At 43.8% G+C, this 18000-nt stretch overlaps 1 protein-coding gene across 3 annotated transcripts in view; it reads right to left on the bottom strand.

Moving 5' to 3' along the window:
• The window catches only part of LOC103826067 (ALF transcription elongation factor 1), a 67426-nt gene that overhangs the window by 12065 nt on the left and 37361 nt on the right, over nucleotides 1–18000 (bottom strand). For 2 of the 3 annotated variants that reach the window (XM_030238781.2, XM_050973572.1), the window contains exons 4-12: nucleotides 12387–12431; nucleotides 11292–11378; nucleotides 10673–10709; nucleotides 10256–10307; nucleotides 6103–6157; nucleotides 5931–5974; nucleotides 4354–4510; nucleotides 2173–3048; nucleotides 454–551 (exon numbers count right to left, since the gene is read on the bottom strand). In XM_030238781.2, coding sequence (XP_030094641.1) covers nucleotides 454–551; nucleotides 2173–3048; nucleotides 4354–4510; nucleotides 5931–5974; nucleotides 6103–6157; nucleotides 10256–10307; nucleotides 10673–10709; nucleotides 11292–11378; nucleotides 12387–12431 — 1451 coding nt within the window. The remainder of the gene's footprint in view (nucleotides 1–453; nucleotides 552–2172; nucleotides 3049–4353; nucleotides 4511–5930; nucleotides 5975–6102; nucleotides 6158–10255; nucleotides 10308–10672; nucleotides 10710–11291; nucleotides 11379–12386; nucleotides 12432–18000) is intronic. The other variant, XM_009101341.4, reaches the window with a different exon arrangement.

An 18000-nucleotide genomic window follows, 5' to 3' on the forward strand; every position in this document is an offset into this window, starting at 1 on the left:
GGCTAGCCAGAATGCTGGCAGTGCTCTGGTATGCAAATTACAGGGGAAGCTCCAGCAGAGCTACCAGAAGCACTGCAAATGCTGCACTGGGAAAAAAAGAGGAATTCCTGGTCACAAAGCCACCTGAAATTCCAGACAGTCAGGACTCAAAAGGCACATTGGTTTTGTGTCCATTGGGTCACTTAGGAAAACAAGGCAAAGACAAGAGGATGACTTTAGTGGAGAAGGGAAATGCTCACTGCCCTTACCCACCCGCACCTACAGAGCTGCTTTCTGAACCGGTTGCTTCCAGGATGTAAAGGCAAATCTGCTGTAGATCAGGTTTCAGAAAGACCATTACGTTAGAAGCGAACTTATGAGTGTAAGGACAGGAGATACAGCTCCTTGATCTTAGCTGCTTAGGAAAGACTTGGATTTATACATCCTTCTGCCATTCCACCACTGTATACTCACTTCAATTTACTGGAGTCTTTGTTAGCTGAAGACTGCAATGATTTGGGCTTTTTTTCAGATTTCATTTTCTTCCTATCAGTCTCCTCCTTCTCTCCCCTCTAACAGGAAGGAAAAAAAAAGGAAACATAAAATCACTTAGGTTTTCAAAGTTCACAGAAAATACAGACCAACATAGCTAAGTTTGATTGAGTCTGGTTAAAAAAAGAAGAAAAGATACCTTATTGGAACCAATAAACTGCAGACCCACAGCATAGAAGATACAGATTGCAAGCTCATTGACAAGTAACCTAAAACGACATTTTATCTCATTTTGCTTGGATAGATTAATTGCTTTGCAGTGGCAGGGATGGAACTGCTGAACCTGTTGCTACTGACAATAATCAAAAGCAAGGCACTTTCATGTGAGATACTCCACACAGGTACTCCAGATGTGCAGGGGGCTTGGTTTTTATCACCAGGATGCTGATATAGGTGAAATTTTAAAGCACCTTGTCCCTGCTTCCTCACCTGGGGACCCCAGAGCTGAATCAGCACTGCAGGTGGGGCATCACCAGAGAGGAGTAGAGGGGCACAATCCCCTTCCTCAGCCTCCTGACCACACATCTTTGGATGCAGCCCAGGACATGTTTGGCTTTCCAGGCTGCAAGCACACACTGCTGGATCATGTCCAGCCTCTCATCCAGTGGAACCTCCCGCTCCTTCTCCGCCGGCATGCTCCCAGTGAGTTCTTCTCCCAGCCTGTACTCATGCCTGGGACACAGCCAGCTTTGTGCCACTCACAGGGGTGTGCTGTGACACAGAGTCTGTGTCTGGCAGGGTGCTCAGGACAAGGCTCCAGCACTGAGATCACATCCTTACACTGTGTTCCAGGCTACCTGACCCAGCTGGCTGCCCTGAGACCTGAGCCCCCGAGGGTACTGATGCTCGGACAGAGCTGACAGTGAGGCACTCAGGGGGCTTCCCTTCAGTCAGGCACCGAGATTGCAAGAGAAGACATGTCTAACATCAAATAGCTCCTCTCCTGTGTCTCTTTGACTGACTGACTGACTCTTTCCCTTTGTCCCGTTGCTCTGCAAGAGCAGGAATTTCTGAGGTGTCAAGTTACTTCACAATTTTCCTGCTCTTCTCAATTCTCCCTCACAACTACAGGAAATTCATAAAATGGCAAAACCCAAACCAAGGTTACTCACCCACCCATGCTGAGCCACCTGCTCTGTGAGAACCAAAAAGGGACCCAGGGACTGAAATATCCAGAGGGAATACCCATTGCCCACAAGGTCTGCAGCCAACTCTTTGTGCAGCTGACCCAGCTGGCTGGAGGTATAGTCATAGTCTCCTTTGGGAATCAGCTTTTCAAAAAACACTTGTGAGCAACTATCACCTCAGTTAAATAAAGGGCTGTCTTGTAATTCAAGGGAAAGCCACTGTTACATCTGGTTTTATTCTCTGAGAAAACCAGGATTTCAAGAAAACAGAGCAAAAATATATTCTAAAATACTAAAACATGTTAGACAGCTTACAGGGCTTTCCATTTGCTCAGGAGGGGATTTGTGATCAACAAGAAACATCTGCAGACAGTTTTGATTCACATTCCCCCTGATAATAGCTTTACAGAAGGATAATGGCTCTACTCCCAACCTATGAAGTGGGAAGTCCACATAGGCTTTTCAAACATCACATTAGTCTTTGTGCAAACCCACCTCCCACTCCATCTCTCACCTTCTTCTTTGCAAGGGACTCCTCAGGAGTGTCCCTAGCTTTCCTCTTCAAGTCCTGCTTCCTCACATCAGGAAGGTTCTTGGTCCCTGCTTTTCTCTGGTGCCCATTTTTCCTGGGGAGCTGAGGGACTTTTTCCAGGTGACAGAGATCTATTTTCACCACGAGGCGCTCACGGGTTGGGGGATCCCTCACTGGTGAGAGCAACTTCTCCCCAAGAGGCAAGGGCAATTTCTCCTTGTGCAAATCCGGAGGCCTGTGGCTGCTGGTCCTGAGGGGGGCTGTGCCCTGGCCCTGAGGAATGGGACTGAGAGCATCATGTGCCTGGGCATCTCCCATGAGCCTGGGCTCCAAGAAAGGTTTGGCCTTGGCCTGGTGGGAGCCCTTCTCCTTTTTTTTCTCAGAGGGCTCTTGAAGTCCTGGTTTCAGGTCTTTTCGGTCATTGGATTTTGTCTTCACTGTTTTTTTGACTTTTGGCTTGTCCCTGAAAGACTGGTCTGTGACCTCCAAAGGACCAGGCTCACTCTCCACCTTCAGGCCCTTCCTGGGCCCCTCGTGCACCAGGGGCTTGCCGGGCCCTTTGATCCCCACGGTCTGCCTGGGCGAGGGCTCTCCGGCACACGCGGGAGCCTTCTGGCAGCTGCCTTTGGTCGGAAGAGGAGCCTCCTGGGGAGCCCTGGCCGCTGGGCTCTTGTGAGGAGGCTCCCTCAGCTCAGTGTGCTGCTGGGAGGAATTGCTGCTGCTCCACTCCTGCTTCTTGGCCTCCTCACGCCCATCCTCTCGGGAAAGATCACTGGGGCTCTCTGTTGGCACTGCTGGTGGGTTCACCTTGGTCAGCCAGTTGTCCAGCTGCCACTTATTAGAAGTTGGTGGCTCGGGCTGCAGACAAAAAGAGAAAGGGAGGATTCAAACCTGATGCCTTTATGGGCTGTTTCCATCCTAGCACAGCTTACTAGAGCCTTGGGACTGTTGCCCTAGAGGTCTCAAAGTGTTTGCTTTTGCATGTGAAGAACTGACTATAAACAAAGAGGCCATGTGCACTAACCTACTCCAGAGCATCACGGATAAACAGTTGGCTGAATAGAAAAGAAAGGACAAAAAGGTCAATGGCAAGTAACTAGGACTTCATCAGCATTTTCAAGATAAACCAGACAGAATTTAGTAAAAGAGGAGAGTATAACATCTTCCCTCAAAGACACCATATTGCAGTGGGCAAAGTCTGTAACTCAGCTGCTGGAGGGCAAAAATTTTAGAGTGAGATGGAAAGATAGGCTGTCTCAAAGCTTGTTTTTGGCTTCTTCCTGTTCATGCACTTCTAAGGTGAAAAGAAAGAAAGCTAAAGCTGAGGGACGAAAAAATAAATTACAAGGGGCTTTGTAAGAGGACCTCAAATTGCTAGAGGATATTTTTGCATCAGCTGGGTCCGCAGACACAGCCATATACTTTCCAGTGGCCTGAGAATGTTTTGCAAGCTGGAAGAACTGTTTGAAAGCATGGGGCATGAGGAGTTCTGCAGCATTTTTTTTTTTTTTAATGAATGCATGATCTCACAATTATGAAAGTTTAAGGCACCAAGTTCTGTTTGTCTGCTTTCCCCAATAAAACCCTCAGAAATGCCAGTGCAGCAGTATCCAAGCCAAATTCAACAGCAGTGAGACTAAGCATATTCCAGCCCTTTCTGCAGGTCTGATCCCTTCAGCGGCAACCTGGGAGAAGCTGAATCTGTCACTCAGACACAGGAGCTGCAGGGAGGCAGCAGCTCCTCCTAAATTATCAGGAAACTGGTCTCACCCTGACACTGCCCATAAAGGCACCCAGAAATCCTGCACAGGCAGAGGTGGGCCCCACACAGCCCAGCTGTGCTTTCCCTCTGTGCCTTCTCTTGCCTCCCCAGTGAAGGCACTGCTTCCTCCAGGAGAGCTGGACAGCTGTGCCAAAGGACACAGGGGAACACTTCCAGGTTGGGCATATGAAGGTCTAATTATGTTGGTATTAAGGGTAACTAAGGCTGACAAAGTCTAGAGTGGAAGCAAAGGGCAAGAAAAGCGGAGTGACACAGCAAAGCTGTCAAGGGGACACCTGATCAATGAGAGTGTTGCAGTCTCCTGCCCTGAGTGCATTGAGACAGCAGAGTGAGGCAGGGGGCTGTGTGAGCAGCCCCTCCTGCCTCTCCTTTGCATTCACCTCAGGCGCTGGTGCTTTCGGGGGGTCGCTCGCGTCACTGTCACTCGAGTGGCTCTCTGTCTCCGAGTCTGAGGAGCTGTCTGAGTCACTGGTGCTCCCTGACTCCGAGCTGCTGGAATGTGCTGATGCCACACTCTTGGGCTGGGACTGTAAGGAACTGCAAGGCCACCATGAGATAGAATTAGAAAGTAGCATGGCTGAAGGTTACTTACTTATAATATTGACAGTTTTATTCAAAATCAAAAACTGAAACCCCATTATTTTGGCACTGATATGAGAGGGGAGAAGGCCAGAGAAATACACTGGCATACTCAAAAAATAAAGCACCAGAATACAAAATTGCTGGAAATAATAAAACCTTCAACTCCAACCCAGTCAAATATTGTAGCAGGATACCAGTGCTACAATGTAGAGCTGCATTTTGCCAACCAAAGTTTAAAAAGCACAGAAACTGCCCAGGTGCTCTTCTGAAAAATCCAACTCTCAAAATGAAAAACTTCCAATAAAAGTGAACAAGATAGGAACATATATTTCAGGATGGTTCATGTTTTTTTCTGTCTTCTTGTTAAGTTTTCACTTCATCTGTATTACTTGGTCATGTTGCTGTAAGCACTTCATTAATAGCCACATCAGGCAGCAGCATTTCTTGCAAAACCCTGCTCTAACAAAAACTGGTTTTCTCCACACTGACAACAGAGTGGATGGAATCAAGGAAGAGCTGTCCCTTTTATGCACAGTGGTTTTCTTTTTGAAATGGGCTTACAAAATTAAAATGTAAATATTTTAATTTAGTTTTTCTACTTTGGTTTCCCACATCAGTATCAACACATTTGTACGAGTTGGAGGCAAGCTCCTTGCTGATCCAAGACTGATATCATGAGAACACTCTTATTTTAAGAGTTTGCAGAGACACAGATCATGCCAAGTATCAGTGTGCTCCTCTGCAAGTCTGACTTTGTAGACTACTCTTGTACTTGAAGAATATACATATCAAGTCAAAAAAATCTATGTCAGTGCTCTCATATAGGAAAAATTTTGAGCTTTTCCATCTTTCTTCCTCAAATGCTGGCATATGGCCGTTCAGTCTACCTTGAATATTGCCTCTGACTAACAATACATGGCAGAAACTGCTTACAATCAGCTTCCTTAGCAAGAGGAGCTGAAACGGCCTCAATGAGTCTTCCTAACCCTTTCCTGTTCTTTACCCACTTGGCTGTTTTGGGCTTCCTTCTGAGCTAAAACTGGACTCACACCTCACCCATTGCCACTACAGCTGAAAATCCCATTAGCTGCAGGGTGATCTACAGACACTGGTGGAGGGGAGGAGGAGAAGAGAAAGGAGCAGTTGAGGAAATACAGCTCTGGTTCATAGGCAAGATCCAGCATGCCTGGATAACTCACTCCTAATTTGAGCTTTCCGGAAAACCCCACACAACTAAAGCTGACTTTCAAGAGCTGCCAGAAACCAAAGTCTGTAGCTATAAGAGAAACCAGGAACCCTTACCCTCCTACCCCACATATAAAAAGCAGTTTTGTTTTTCTCCTTATGTGGTCTAGCGAGTTGTTTCGGAACAAACCTGTACCTTGGAGGAGCAAGTGAAGAAGGTGACTTTTCAACAACCTGTTTTGTTCACAAAGACAAAGAGGAGAGGGGGAGGAAAGGTTAGCTCAGAACTCAGAACAATGCAACAAGTGGTGATGTTTAAAGGGAAGTCTGTGTGCCTAGTGTATAAAACAGCTAAAACCGACTTGATCGTCACCACTCTCTTCACTATCACTGAGCTGCAGGTCGTCCTGGAGCATTCTGAAAGACAACCAGAAGATAAATATCAGCCAAGGCAGACACATTTTGAAGCAGCAGGCAGTGATAAAGATTTGGTTTGTACTTGCCAAAGCAAAACAACCTCCCCCATCTTTTCTGAACATTTGGCATGCTCAATCTACTAAACCTTATCATTACCTGAAATGAATGGTTAAAATGTTTGACCTTTTTTCTTTTTTTCTTTTTTATTTTTTTTTAAACTGGTACAGTAAGAGACTTCATGCTGTCAGCCTGCACTGGCTCCCCAAGGGACAGAAAGCCTCAGGAGCACCACTCTGCTCTCAGGGGCTGCAAATATTTCTTCTACCCCAGGGGTTCTCATTTTGCTGCTCAAGTCTCCTATTGCACATGTGTAAGTCAATGCCAAGGTCAAGCCTATCTCCCATCTCTTCTCTACTCAAGGAACTCCCTTCTCCTGCACATTTCAGCAGTACTGTCGAGCAGTTCAGGTACTCAGAGCAGTTTACAAGTGGAGAGGCACTTGTTTCCGTTTCACTATTGCTAGAGAAGAGAGCAGGCTGCCCACAAACATTTCCAAAAGCATCATTTAGTCCTGTGGCTGCAGGTGGTAACTACTGCTTGCAATTTTTAATTAAAATGCTGGAAGGGAAGGAGAGGGACCCAAAGCTCTCCCAGATTGTTATCCCCCTCTCTGGCAACTGTGCAGGCATCCCAAAGGAGTTGAAAAATAGGCAGGTAAAATCTGGCTATTCAAAAGTATAGTTATTCAAATCTTAAAACTAGCTGGCAATTGACTCCTCAACCCAGATGATTATTCAAGTGTCCTTCCAAAAATGGGATCAAAAGCTTGGGAGCTGAGACAGAGATTTTAATCAATCAGGACAAAACTTGACTCCACTTATTTCAACCTCATTTCAAACCAAGGGTTTTCTGCGAAAAATTTTTTTTGCAGCCAAAAAGGAAAAACAGGACTCTGACCCCTCATGACAACATGTTTTATAGCAAGAAAACAACTATAAATGGTCCTCAGTGAACCACATGACCCTGGAAAAATGGGGAGAAATTAGGAAAAAGTCGGTGCTTTCTTTGTTCATTTTGACTGCCATTCCCCTGTGATCTACCCTCCACTGCCTCATTTCCTCACACACCTTCTCGCTGGAAATCACCTCTTGCCTCTTCATTTAGAGTAAACACTGAAGGGAAGCACTATGAGACACCACCTTGGAAAAGGAGAGCTCCAAATTTCCTACAGAAGGCAAACAGCCTGCAGCAATCCTGCACGAGCCAGCTCTGCTTGTGGGCCCGAGTGAGCAGCCAGACAGATGAGGCACAGAAATGAAAAAAGAACAGTGACAGCACAGGCACTCTCCACACTTCTGGGCAGTTTGGCTAAGCATCTACTGGTATCTCAATGAATCCTTTTTATTTTCTTTTACAATTCCTAAGGGGAAGGAGTCCTTCAAAAATGGTAGTGAAGAAACTTTCAGGGATGCTAAAACCTGTTGAAAGGTTTTAAGTTTGGTTTTGGGGTGTTGTTTATTTAATTTTGTTCTGCTTTAAGAATTGTGGACTATAGACTTATTTCATTTAGAGGTAAGAGGATAATCACAGAATCATAGAATGGTTTGGGTTGGAAGAGACCTTAGAAATCATTTAGTTTCAATGTCTGTCCCTGCTGTGGACAGGGACATCCAAAGACACTACCTAGATCTCTTTAAATCTGATTTAACTGTTTGTAATAAAAAGGACTACCTTTTCCACGTGAGCTGCTAGTAAATAAAATACATCAGCATAAAAGAGCACTGCAACTACTTATGCTCTATTTGGGATCAAGGAAGAACTCTAAAACTTCGGGTCATACTTCTGCAAGGGTAGACAAAGCCAGTTTCCACAAAACAAGATTTTGACAAATTGTTAAATAGCCTAGTTAAAGAAAATAAATCTGCCTTAATAATTTTAATGCTCCAGTTAGCTCAGGAATAATAGATGCCAAGGTTTCATTTGCAGGACCTGTTCATTTGCAGCTTATGTACACACCATTAATCTCCCTAAAGCTATTTTAAAAGAGTTCTTTTAGTGAGAGAAGCGGCACTAAAATTATTATCACTTGCCGAACAACCTCACTGAAAGCACAGGCTGGTCCCTCTCTGCTAGCCAGGTTAAAGATGCATCACCAAGAATGAGCTGGCATGCCTCCTTTTCAAAGAAGGGCTGCTTCCATTCCAGCACTGCCAGGTGCAAACTTCAGGGCTGCATTCAAGAATGAATCCATCTGGGAAATCCCTGCACGCTCTGAAAAGCTGAATGCTTAATTTGGGCACACAGATGCCCTGGGATTTCATCTTCTAATTAACCAGCACAATCACTGTTTGTTTTCAGCCAGCTACACTTTGCAACACAAGCTACTCCAGGCAGCTGAATTTTCAGACAGTCACAAGTGCTTTGAACAGCACAGAAAGCCAGGCCTGTTGTGCCAGAGAAAACAAACACAGAAAAGAAGGGATGTACCACTTCAGGGGAAAGATGTAGAAGAAATCCCCAGGCAAACTTCACTCAGACACAAACCCAGGCCACCCTGTTCCTCCTGCTTCCACTGCCTTTGCCAACCACAGGCTCACACATCCCTTGTGGATGAGCACTGGCTCTGAAGTGCCCGGCAAGGACGCTGAGCAGAGAGGGGATCATGGCTAAGGACAGAGCTCCATACCGTGCCAAATTTACAATTCTGGCCACGTGGGCTAAGGAAGGAGTCCCTTCCAATTCTTGTCTGCAGGAAAAGTCTCTTCTCTCTCTGCTGTCTCAAAAACTGACTAAAGGGCTAAAGGGCTTTTTACAAGCAGCTGTGAACTGAAGTAATTATGATAGTCATAGGGTAGCTGAGGAGGAAGGCCTGGAGCAGTTGGAACTACTAGTTTTAGTAGTGCAATGAAAATTTTCAGATGTCATTGAGGAGGAACAAACTGGGGTGGATGAAAGTGAAGCATAATAAGGAAGAGATTAAGGTAGTAGCTGACTGCTCAGCAAGACTATCCCATGCTCCCCATGAGTGAGGGCTCCTCTGCATTATGCTAGAACAGTAGAAAAAGGGATGTGTAACAGACTCTACAGAGCTTAAGTGAAAAATTCTACAATCTCAGCCAAGATGGAGACATCGTTTTGCTCTTACTTGTGACTAGCCCGGTTATGTTTGGTTTTTAATTAAATGATTTGTGATAGGGAAAAGGCAAACAAGTGGAGTAAGCGTTGTACTCTGTAGTTTGCAGCCTTCCATGGAAGAACAGTTCATGGAGTAACAAGATATTTATGTATCATATGAACTGACAGACATTTAAATTTACTGGTTCAGCAAGTGCCTTGCACACAGACCCCTGAGCCTTCCAGACATGGGAAGATTTGTTTGTTACTGATGGCTCAGAACCTAGCAATGCTGCATTTGGCCAAGTTAATCCTGAAAGATTAATGTCAGCCCACACAAAACTGCTTTCAAGCAACTTCTGTAATTAACCTAATTAACAGATAACCACTTTCACCTACAAGGACAGCACCAAGTTACTTTATCTACCTTTTTTTTTTTTTTTTGCTTTAAAATTTCAGGCCTGTTTTTTATAGTTCTTGTAGGTATAGCTTTACTAGCCCTCTCAGGCTTCAAAACAATAGCCAGAATCAATCACATTCAGTTTGGACCTATTTTAATTTATGTTTTATTTCAGTTGGATGCATTATTGTAGGTTGAAGAGCACAAAATTGTGATGTTGAATAGCCACGGATAAAAAGAACAAAATACCTTTAATCTGGTGCATTAATAGTTGGGATTTTTCTTCAGTTTTGTTTTGGTTTCAACACAATCATTGTAATCATGACAAGTACACTTGGCATCATCGGGTTAAGAGTTGGACTGGGTGATCTTAAAGGTCTTTTCCAACCTAAATGATTCTATGATTCCATCATGAAACAATAATGTTTGTACTGGTGAAAATTCCCTGCATTGGAAGTTTTCTAAGAAAAACCAGACTGATAAAACTTTAATCTTCAGAAACATTGAGTAACCCAAAATTTAGTTCTTTCCAGGTTCTTTAATTAACTGCACAGTAGAGATGTGAACAAGGTCTGGTTACTTACGATGTTCTTGGCTGAGAACCTGGCAACGTTTCTGAAGGTGCTCCATACTGCTCTGGAAATCAAAAATGAATAGGTTGGGTTTATCTGCCTCCTTTGTAGCCTATTTTACCCTATGTTCTCTGAGCACCAGATAAGACTCATCACTTTCTTCTAGAACATAATTGTTATCAGATTATTCATCATTCCAAATGGGGTTTCCTAATGAAATACCATTTGTCCTCAGATGAACAGCTGCCTTAATGCCTAGGTAATGAATGTACACAATCTCTCATGCCATTTCTGAATTCATTACTGTTCAACAAAGCACAGGAAATCACACCTCTTCATCAATGTCACTCAATTGACATGTCATGTATAACACACAAAACTATCTGTCAATAAACATATTATGTATGTTTCCTCTGGCTATCTACTTACTCTGATCCTTTGCTACAGATCCTTCAGGTTGCAATTCCTAGAAAAAAATGACAAAGTGCAAATTGAGAATAAAATAAATGAGCTCTCTCGTAAGAGATGCGTACTGATGATTTGTATTCCACATGTTACTTTTCTGTAATAAACATTTCAACTAGCTTGTCAAAGAGTCCAATAGTCTAAGCTGGCCTGACATAGCTTAGCATGGACAGAAATGATAACGTGCTACTGTCACCAAAAACCAGTTGTAAGCACATTAGGGGTATGTGAATTCTTGAAGAAGTATTTTTAAAATTTCATAAGATCTGCCAAACACGTCTGTTAAACAGTCAGCAAACTCTTCTATTGACAAAAAGATAAAATATATTTTGTGCTTCAGCAGAGATACTTAAAATGTCTCACAAAAGTATTTGAAGACCACAATTACAACAAATGCCTAAGTTGCTGAAGCACTCTTTATTCACCCCCATTGTGGTTTAATTTATCTGACTACTTCTGAAGGTAATACCCCCTAACAGCCCTTATTTATAGAAGGGGGACAAAATCAGATAGAAACACCCACAAGAGCCAGAAAGCTCTCTTCTAGTTTATCAAAAGTCCTGGAAGAAAGAGGATGTCTTACCTTTGTTGGGAATGGAAATTTGGAAGGCTCTGCTTTAGTAGGTGTATTAAGAGCTGTCAGGGGAGGTGGCCAAGAGCGGGTCATTTCCTGGAAAGAGATTGAGAGAAGCAGCTATCAGGAGTTTTGCTGATAGGCACAGAGATTTGGATCTACCTCTTCATGCATTTGGGCACGTTTCCCCATGGTTGCTACAAAAATAGCGATATGCATTACTAACAGGCCAGAACACAGGATATCCCTGGTGAAACACAAAAAGATGCCAGACTTCTAGGAGGAGTCCTTGTGCTGCAACCCCAACCAGCACCTGTGTGCAGCTCCTCTTCAGCTCAAACACTGCCCCAACAGCAGCTTCTGGAGAGCTACTGAGTCATCGGGATTTTGCAACCTCAAGCAACAGCAAGGGAAGTGAATTGCAGAAACCAAACTGTTCCACCATGACTTCAGCATCTCAGAATACATTTGACATCAAGGAACCCTCTCTTCAGGATCAGCACCACTGGCTGGGGAATCCCTGGGCATTTTCACACTGTGCATGGGGAAGGGATAAGACAGACTCAGCCACAGCCACCTGGAGCTAGTGCTGCTCACAGAGGCAGTTCTGACACAAGGTTACAGCATCAGACATGGCTTTGCTCTGCATGAGCAGACTGGAATTACAGTGAGGGAGCAGCAGCCCAGCAGCAGTTCCATGCACATGCAGGTGGGAAGGACACAGATGTGTTCCTGCTCAGGGCCACGCTGCTGGGGCTGGCAGCAGACACAAGGCAGCTTGTCCAGAGCCTTTGGAGGAAGAGCACCTGGGAATGGCAAACCCTGACTTGATGCAGGAGTAGCTCTGGCTGTCTCAGATGACTTGTCAGTCTTGAACTGCACCAGACTGTATTACACTTATGTACTGATAGAAAGACTGATCTCACAACTCCAGCTGTATTTGAGGCTGAGTCTTATCTCTACCTCTCCTCAGCACACCCAAAAACTAGTGACAGCTACATCTGCTGAGTGAACAGAAGCAGAGAAGTATTTTTTCCCCAAACTTTACCTTAAGGCATGCAAAATCGAAGCAAAGACAGAGATCTATTATTTAAGAGTACCTACCCTCAAAATTTCTTCAATGGACTGCACATCAATGGAGTTGGTTTGCTGTAACAAGAAAGAGGGAAGCAGCATGAGTTTGGGTTTTTTACCAACTGACATGAGAAAGTTGGTAAAAAACCCAATTCACACACTCAGTGAACATTTGCTTACCAACAGCTCAATAAATTTCATGGAAGCCCATTAGTAATAAAATGCTAGTAAAGATTAAAATCCCCATCAGAAGGACAGTTTATAATGCACTTCTGAAATGCCTCATTTTCAAGTCCTGGGCAGAGGTGACTGGAGATTCCACCAGGACACTCTGCCTGGAATGAGGTAAAATGACTCAAGCAATACCACCAATGGCAAATGGTATTTGCAAAGCTACTGGTGGTAAATGGAAAAGGAGGCATCACAGGACTTCTGGTGTTGAATAAAGCTGAAACCAGTCTGACTCATCAATCCCAAAGTTAAACATCCTGACAGTGAGATAAAGATGTGGTAGACCTGGTAAAGTACCTGATAAAGGAACAAACATTCTACTGATACTACCAATAACTTATCTAAAGCTGCTAAGCTGACACAGCTGGCCTGAAGAAATCTGACAGTCAATCACTTGATACTATAAAAGCCCAGTCCCAAATTTTAATGGCAGGATCTTCTAACGTATCCCTTCTCGGAGTGTACGTGTGCTTCCGCACACTGATGTGCCCCAGCCGTGGGGAACATCACTTCCCTTCCACACATCAGCTTCTCTTCTACTAACAGGGCATGTGTTTTAAAAGTATCTGTCATTTACATGTCCTTTCCTAACTGATATCATTAAAAGAGGCTGGAAAAGAAAACAGCCAAAGAACTGACTAGTTGTAAGGAGAAAAATGCACGCCAGGTCAGTTTCTTGTCTATAAACAAGAAATTCTATGGAAATGTTCAGTCATCAGGATAACTGCTGAAAAGGAAAGACCAAGAAGAATTTATTCACATTCAAGAAGCAGACAGTGTGCTACAATGCCCAACCAGAAGGATCTTCCCCAGAAAAAAAAGTAAAGAGCAATGCAAGCAAACACTTCAATAAAGTCCAAAACTGTCATCCTTGGCCCTTTCACAGGAAGTCCACTCATCTGTTTCCCACATGCTGTACTATTTACATTGGAAGGAGAAGAGGAATGCCTTTTCCTTGCAACCTCATTTGTCCGAGTCTACATAAAGTTCTCATTGAAGCAGTGCTCATTTGACAAAGCCTTGAATTTCTTCAGAAAATCACACAGGGAGAGCTGCTTCTGACCTTACACACCCAAACAAACGGAAGCTGAGGCATGGCCAGATTAGACACACAAATGAAAGCAAGGCCTGCAGATGTGTCCCACAGCAGACTGAAGGAGGGGCCAGGGAGGGCAAACTGCACGCAACTACCACATGGCAAGAGACTGGAATGCTTCGTAACTCATGGTGCCAAAAAAGGCACCCCCTCTCCTCTTTTTATTCTCAGCAGGCTTAACTTGGTAGCTCAGCCTAGTTCACTTCTTGATTCAGTAAGTCGCGAACAGCTGACATATTCACTTGCATCCTCCTGAGCAAAATGCTTCAGAAACTCTGGAGATATCCCATAATAACACCACAGAAATAAACTTCCCACAAAACTGGTAAGAAATTAAGATCCTGCCTGGACTAAGTATCTCAAAACTCTCTCTTTAATGGATTGATTGCCACAAACCAAAGTCAGTTTACTTCACCCATTTCAGAAACTTAAGTTTTATGAGGTGACAAGTGATGACAGAGTGGAATGCAATTAACCTGAGAATAAGAGAATATCTGTAACAGCCAGTCTGGACCTCTCTTATCCTTGCACCAAACAACCCACATCCCCCTTCCTGGAGTTCTTTCTGATGAGCCTAAAAAGACTTTGACATTGATACAGGTTTACATACACAGAGTATTTATAGTTCAATTGTCAGAAGGATTTATCATAACCCCCAAGGGTTCAGTGACTGGTTCTTCACAGGTCCAGGGGCTCAGCAGAAACCACTTTCTTCCTCATGGCTCAAAATTTAAAGGAAAACAAACACGTGACACTGAACAAGCACCACACAGGCGTCTGCATTGGCAGCATAAGGACCTCTGTTTTTGTTGGGTTTTTTAGGACACCATTATCAAATATGTGGTGAAATGATTGCTCTAGAGATGACAATCACAGATTGCTTGGAACAAGCACAGGTTCAAAACCACACCAAAACTGGCTGGAGTCAGCTGACTGCAAAGGGGTTGTGCTCTCAGGTAGGACTGTGACTGTCCCTGTGCCCCAAACCTGTGGGGCAAACCTCCTTACCCTCCATCCCAGCTCCAGGGACTGAGGAAACTTCATCTTTTACAAAGCTATCCAGTGCCTGAAGGAAGTTGGGCTTTTCTGCATCCTGAATATTTTTCCCCCTTTTGTTTGTTGGGCTTTTTTTTCTTCAAGTCACATCTTGGCTGTGTTTCAAGCTTGTCAAACCACTAAACCACCATTAAACCACAATTACCACCCAGCAGCAAGGGGTGTCCTTGTCAGCTTTAAGAGACAGGTTCAGGGGAAAGGAGAAATACGAGGCTGCTGCAGGAAGAGTTACAAAGCCATAAAGCCAAAGAAATCCCTGAAAGGAGCTCAGCTCCACTGAGGACTGTGGGTGTGGGAGACCAAATATTCCACATTGCTGTCTATCCCTGCTAGCTCTTTTACAGCCTTTCCAGGGAACACTGTAACATGCAGACAGACAACTCCAGTTAAGCCTGGTGCATATTTGGTGTCTGACACTGACATCTGTACAATCCCCAGCTTGGATTTCCTTATGCCACATCCACACTCTTTCCGTTTGGGAATGACACAGGCCCCTCCAAACATTGCTTACAAAGTATTTTGATGGTCATGATCAAGCACAATCATGCAACATCCAGAATTTTTGGGTTTGGTATGGTGTTTTAGAGCCAGTGCTCCCATCCAAACTGATGCTGTATTTCTGTAACAGCTAGTTCCTGCAGCAATAATATTAATTTGATTACTAATAATATTAATAAGATCACTGACTTAAAAGTAAAAAAATGAAAACAGCTCCTGAAAGATTTATTACTACTTCGATCATGAACTGAAAAGGACTTCAGGCTAAAATAAATTCAAACATCTACACAAATCTAAGAAGCCCTAGAAGTTACTTGAAGAATTAGTCTGTCTTTACTTCAACAGGCATGCAGAAATGCACAGGTGCACATACCCACAAAAGAAGAGAGGGAGCTCCTAATTTAGAAAACAATTTAAAATCTGCACAGGCAGATTCACACTGCATAGCAAGTGTGTGACGAAACTCTCAGAAATACTTCCATGTCCTCTCCTCATGAGCAATTCCAAAATCCACACGCTGTCGTGAACACATAGCTCTGCTCATGCCCTGAGCCTCACACTGCTCTGTTTGGGAATGAATAAGGAAATCAGGATAATAAACTAAAAACCAAACCCAAACTAAACTGCCTAAGGAACCACCAGGCACACAAAAGAGATGCCCCACTGGCAGTGATACTATGTGGGCCATAGATATTACAAAGCAGTGGTTGTTTTGAGGGGGGATTTTTTGTAATGAAGATGGGGTTAAAGAGCTTCTAAGGTTATTTCTTTTTTAAAAGATATTCTACTAAAAATTACAGTACACATTTTCATCCCAGTCTGTCACATGTGCCAAGTGGAGCTGAAGGACCGTATGGCTCTCGTGTGTGCAAGAAGGGGGCTGAAGCTTTCTCCCTGGTCTTTAAATAGCTTGCCTCCTCAGGAGGCTGTGCCAGAGTAGTTTCAAGCAAGATGTCAAAAAAGTCAACTCTCAGAGAGAGTTGGCCATGCATTATTTCAGAAGCCACCGTGTCACAGTGCTGAGATGAGTGGGCTCAGACAAGGCCAGGGGCAGTCAGAGCACACAGAGTGTGCAAGGACAGGGACAGGAGCTCTGGAGCAGGCATTAACTGGAATGGATCCAGGCAGCCTCTCAGGCAAGCGTTAAGGTGTTGCAGACCTTTCTGTTCCTTCTCATCTCCATAATTTCCACCCCACTGCTTATCCCTGCTATTTGCAAGCCTCTGCTGTCACAGCCCATTTGGAGCTGCCCCCTGACATCCTGTGCTCAAACAAGCCCCTTGTTTCTCCATCTCCATCTTAAGTGAAACTGGTGCTGCAGGTACCCAGCAGTGCAGGAGAGGAACAGCTACAGCACAAGTGCATTGCCTGGTATCTCCTCCTAATTAAAACTGAAATGTGTGTGTGTGTGTACAGCTCAAGTATGCCAGCTATTGCTCTTTGCCTGATCTCAGACTGAGTTATTAGCACCAACAAAACCCAGGCAAGTGGTGCAGCAACAATGAGAAAAGCCAATTATGAGTTCCATGCCCTTCATTCTGCTGTCAGGTTTTCTTTGTTTCCTAGTGAGAGCTTTGCCCCCGCAACTATCAGCAGAGAAGGTTGCCAGCTCTCAAAACCCAAACAAACAAACCAATCACATTTTCAGCTGCTTCCCATTTAATACTATGTTTTAATAGATTTGAATAAGAATATCTAGTTTTAAATTTATTTTTTCACATCAACTGCACAGTCATTGCCACTTGTATGCAATGAAGACCCCAAAACTGCATACTTCACTGCATGAAGGCTTAATTTGAAAACAACAGGCAGGACAAAAATCAGACTGAAACCTACCATCCTGTCCTCACTTCACCCATCTGTGCTCAGCCAGTCAGAGCAGGAGGAGATCTTGCACTAAATGACTTCTCCTCCTCACCCACAAGTCACGCTAGCGATAGCAAGCCAACTTACTCTCCAGTGCATCTACCCACCTGTATTTTTGTGCAGTTAAAAATCCATCCTCTCTGTGCTACAGACAGATACAGGGCACGTTTCCAAAATGACCCAGCCAACAAGAGACAAGGCATATTTTAACCAAGCCTCTACTAATCCTGATGATGGATGCAATAATGTTCTGCCATGTATTGAAAGAGGCTGCCAAAGCTTGAAGCTCAAACCGTGTTGTTGATTGACACAAATACATAAACATGAAAATTCATAAAGGCTTTCACACACTATCTTGAGGAACACCAGACACCAAGCAGATTCTCTGCCAAGGCTATTTAAGTGTTCCATATCACAGAACATAAGTCCTACAACTATTTTAATTTTACAAATCTGTAACACCTCTTATATTGTATCCAATATCTGCTAGAAAATAACTGCTAAATAACCCATAACTGGAAAATAATAATTTAAAAACCTTCATGCAGTAGGTATTTTAGATTATGAGAAAAAGACAAAGAAAACCAGTCAATGAGTGTAAGCTTTGCTACCAGCAAATTTTCTGTTCCCTAGAAAGCACACAAAGTCCATGTACAATGCGGTATTTTCCCATGTGCACTAACCTAGTCCATGGCCTTGTATGCCCTGAGCTATGGATCAGGGCTATTTTAATTGCTTGTAGCTAAATGGATTGGAAACAATAGAAAATGACTTGGTTTTGAAGCACATCCTGGTGAAACTTAGTAACCACAACAGCTCCCTGAGGCATAAAACCACACTTTCATTTCCAGCCCAAAGATTCCATCAGCACCCAACTCTTCTAACAAAACACCACTT

Source organism: Serinus canaria, chromosome 4 (assembly GCF_022539315.1).
Source record: "Serinus canaria isolate serCan28SL12 chromosome 4, serCan2020, whole genome shotgun sequence".
NCBI lineage: Eukaryota > Metazoa > Chordata > Aves > Passeriformes > Fringillidae > Serinus > Serinus canaria.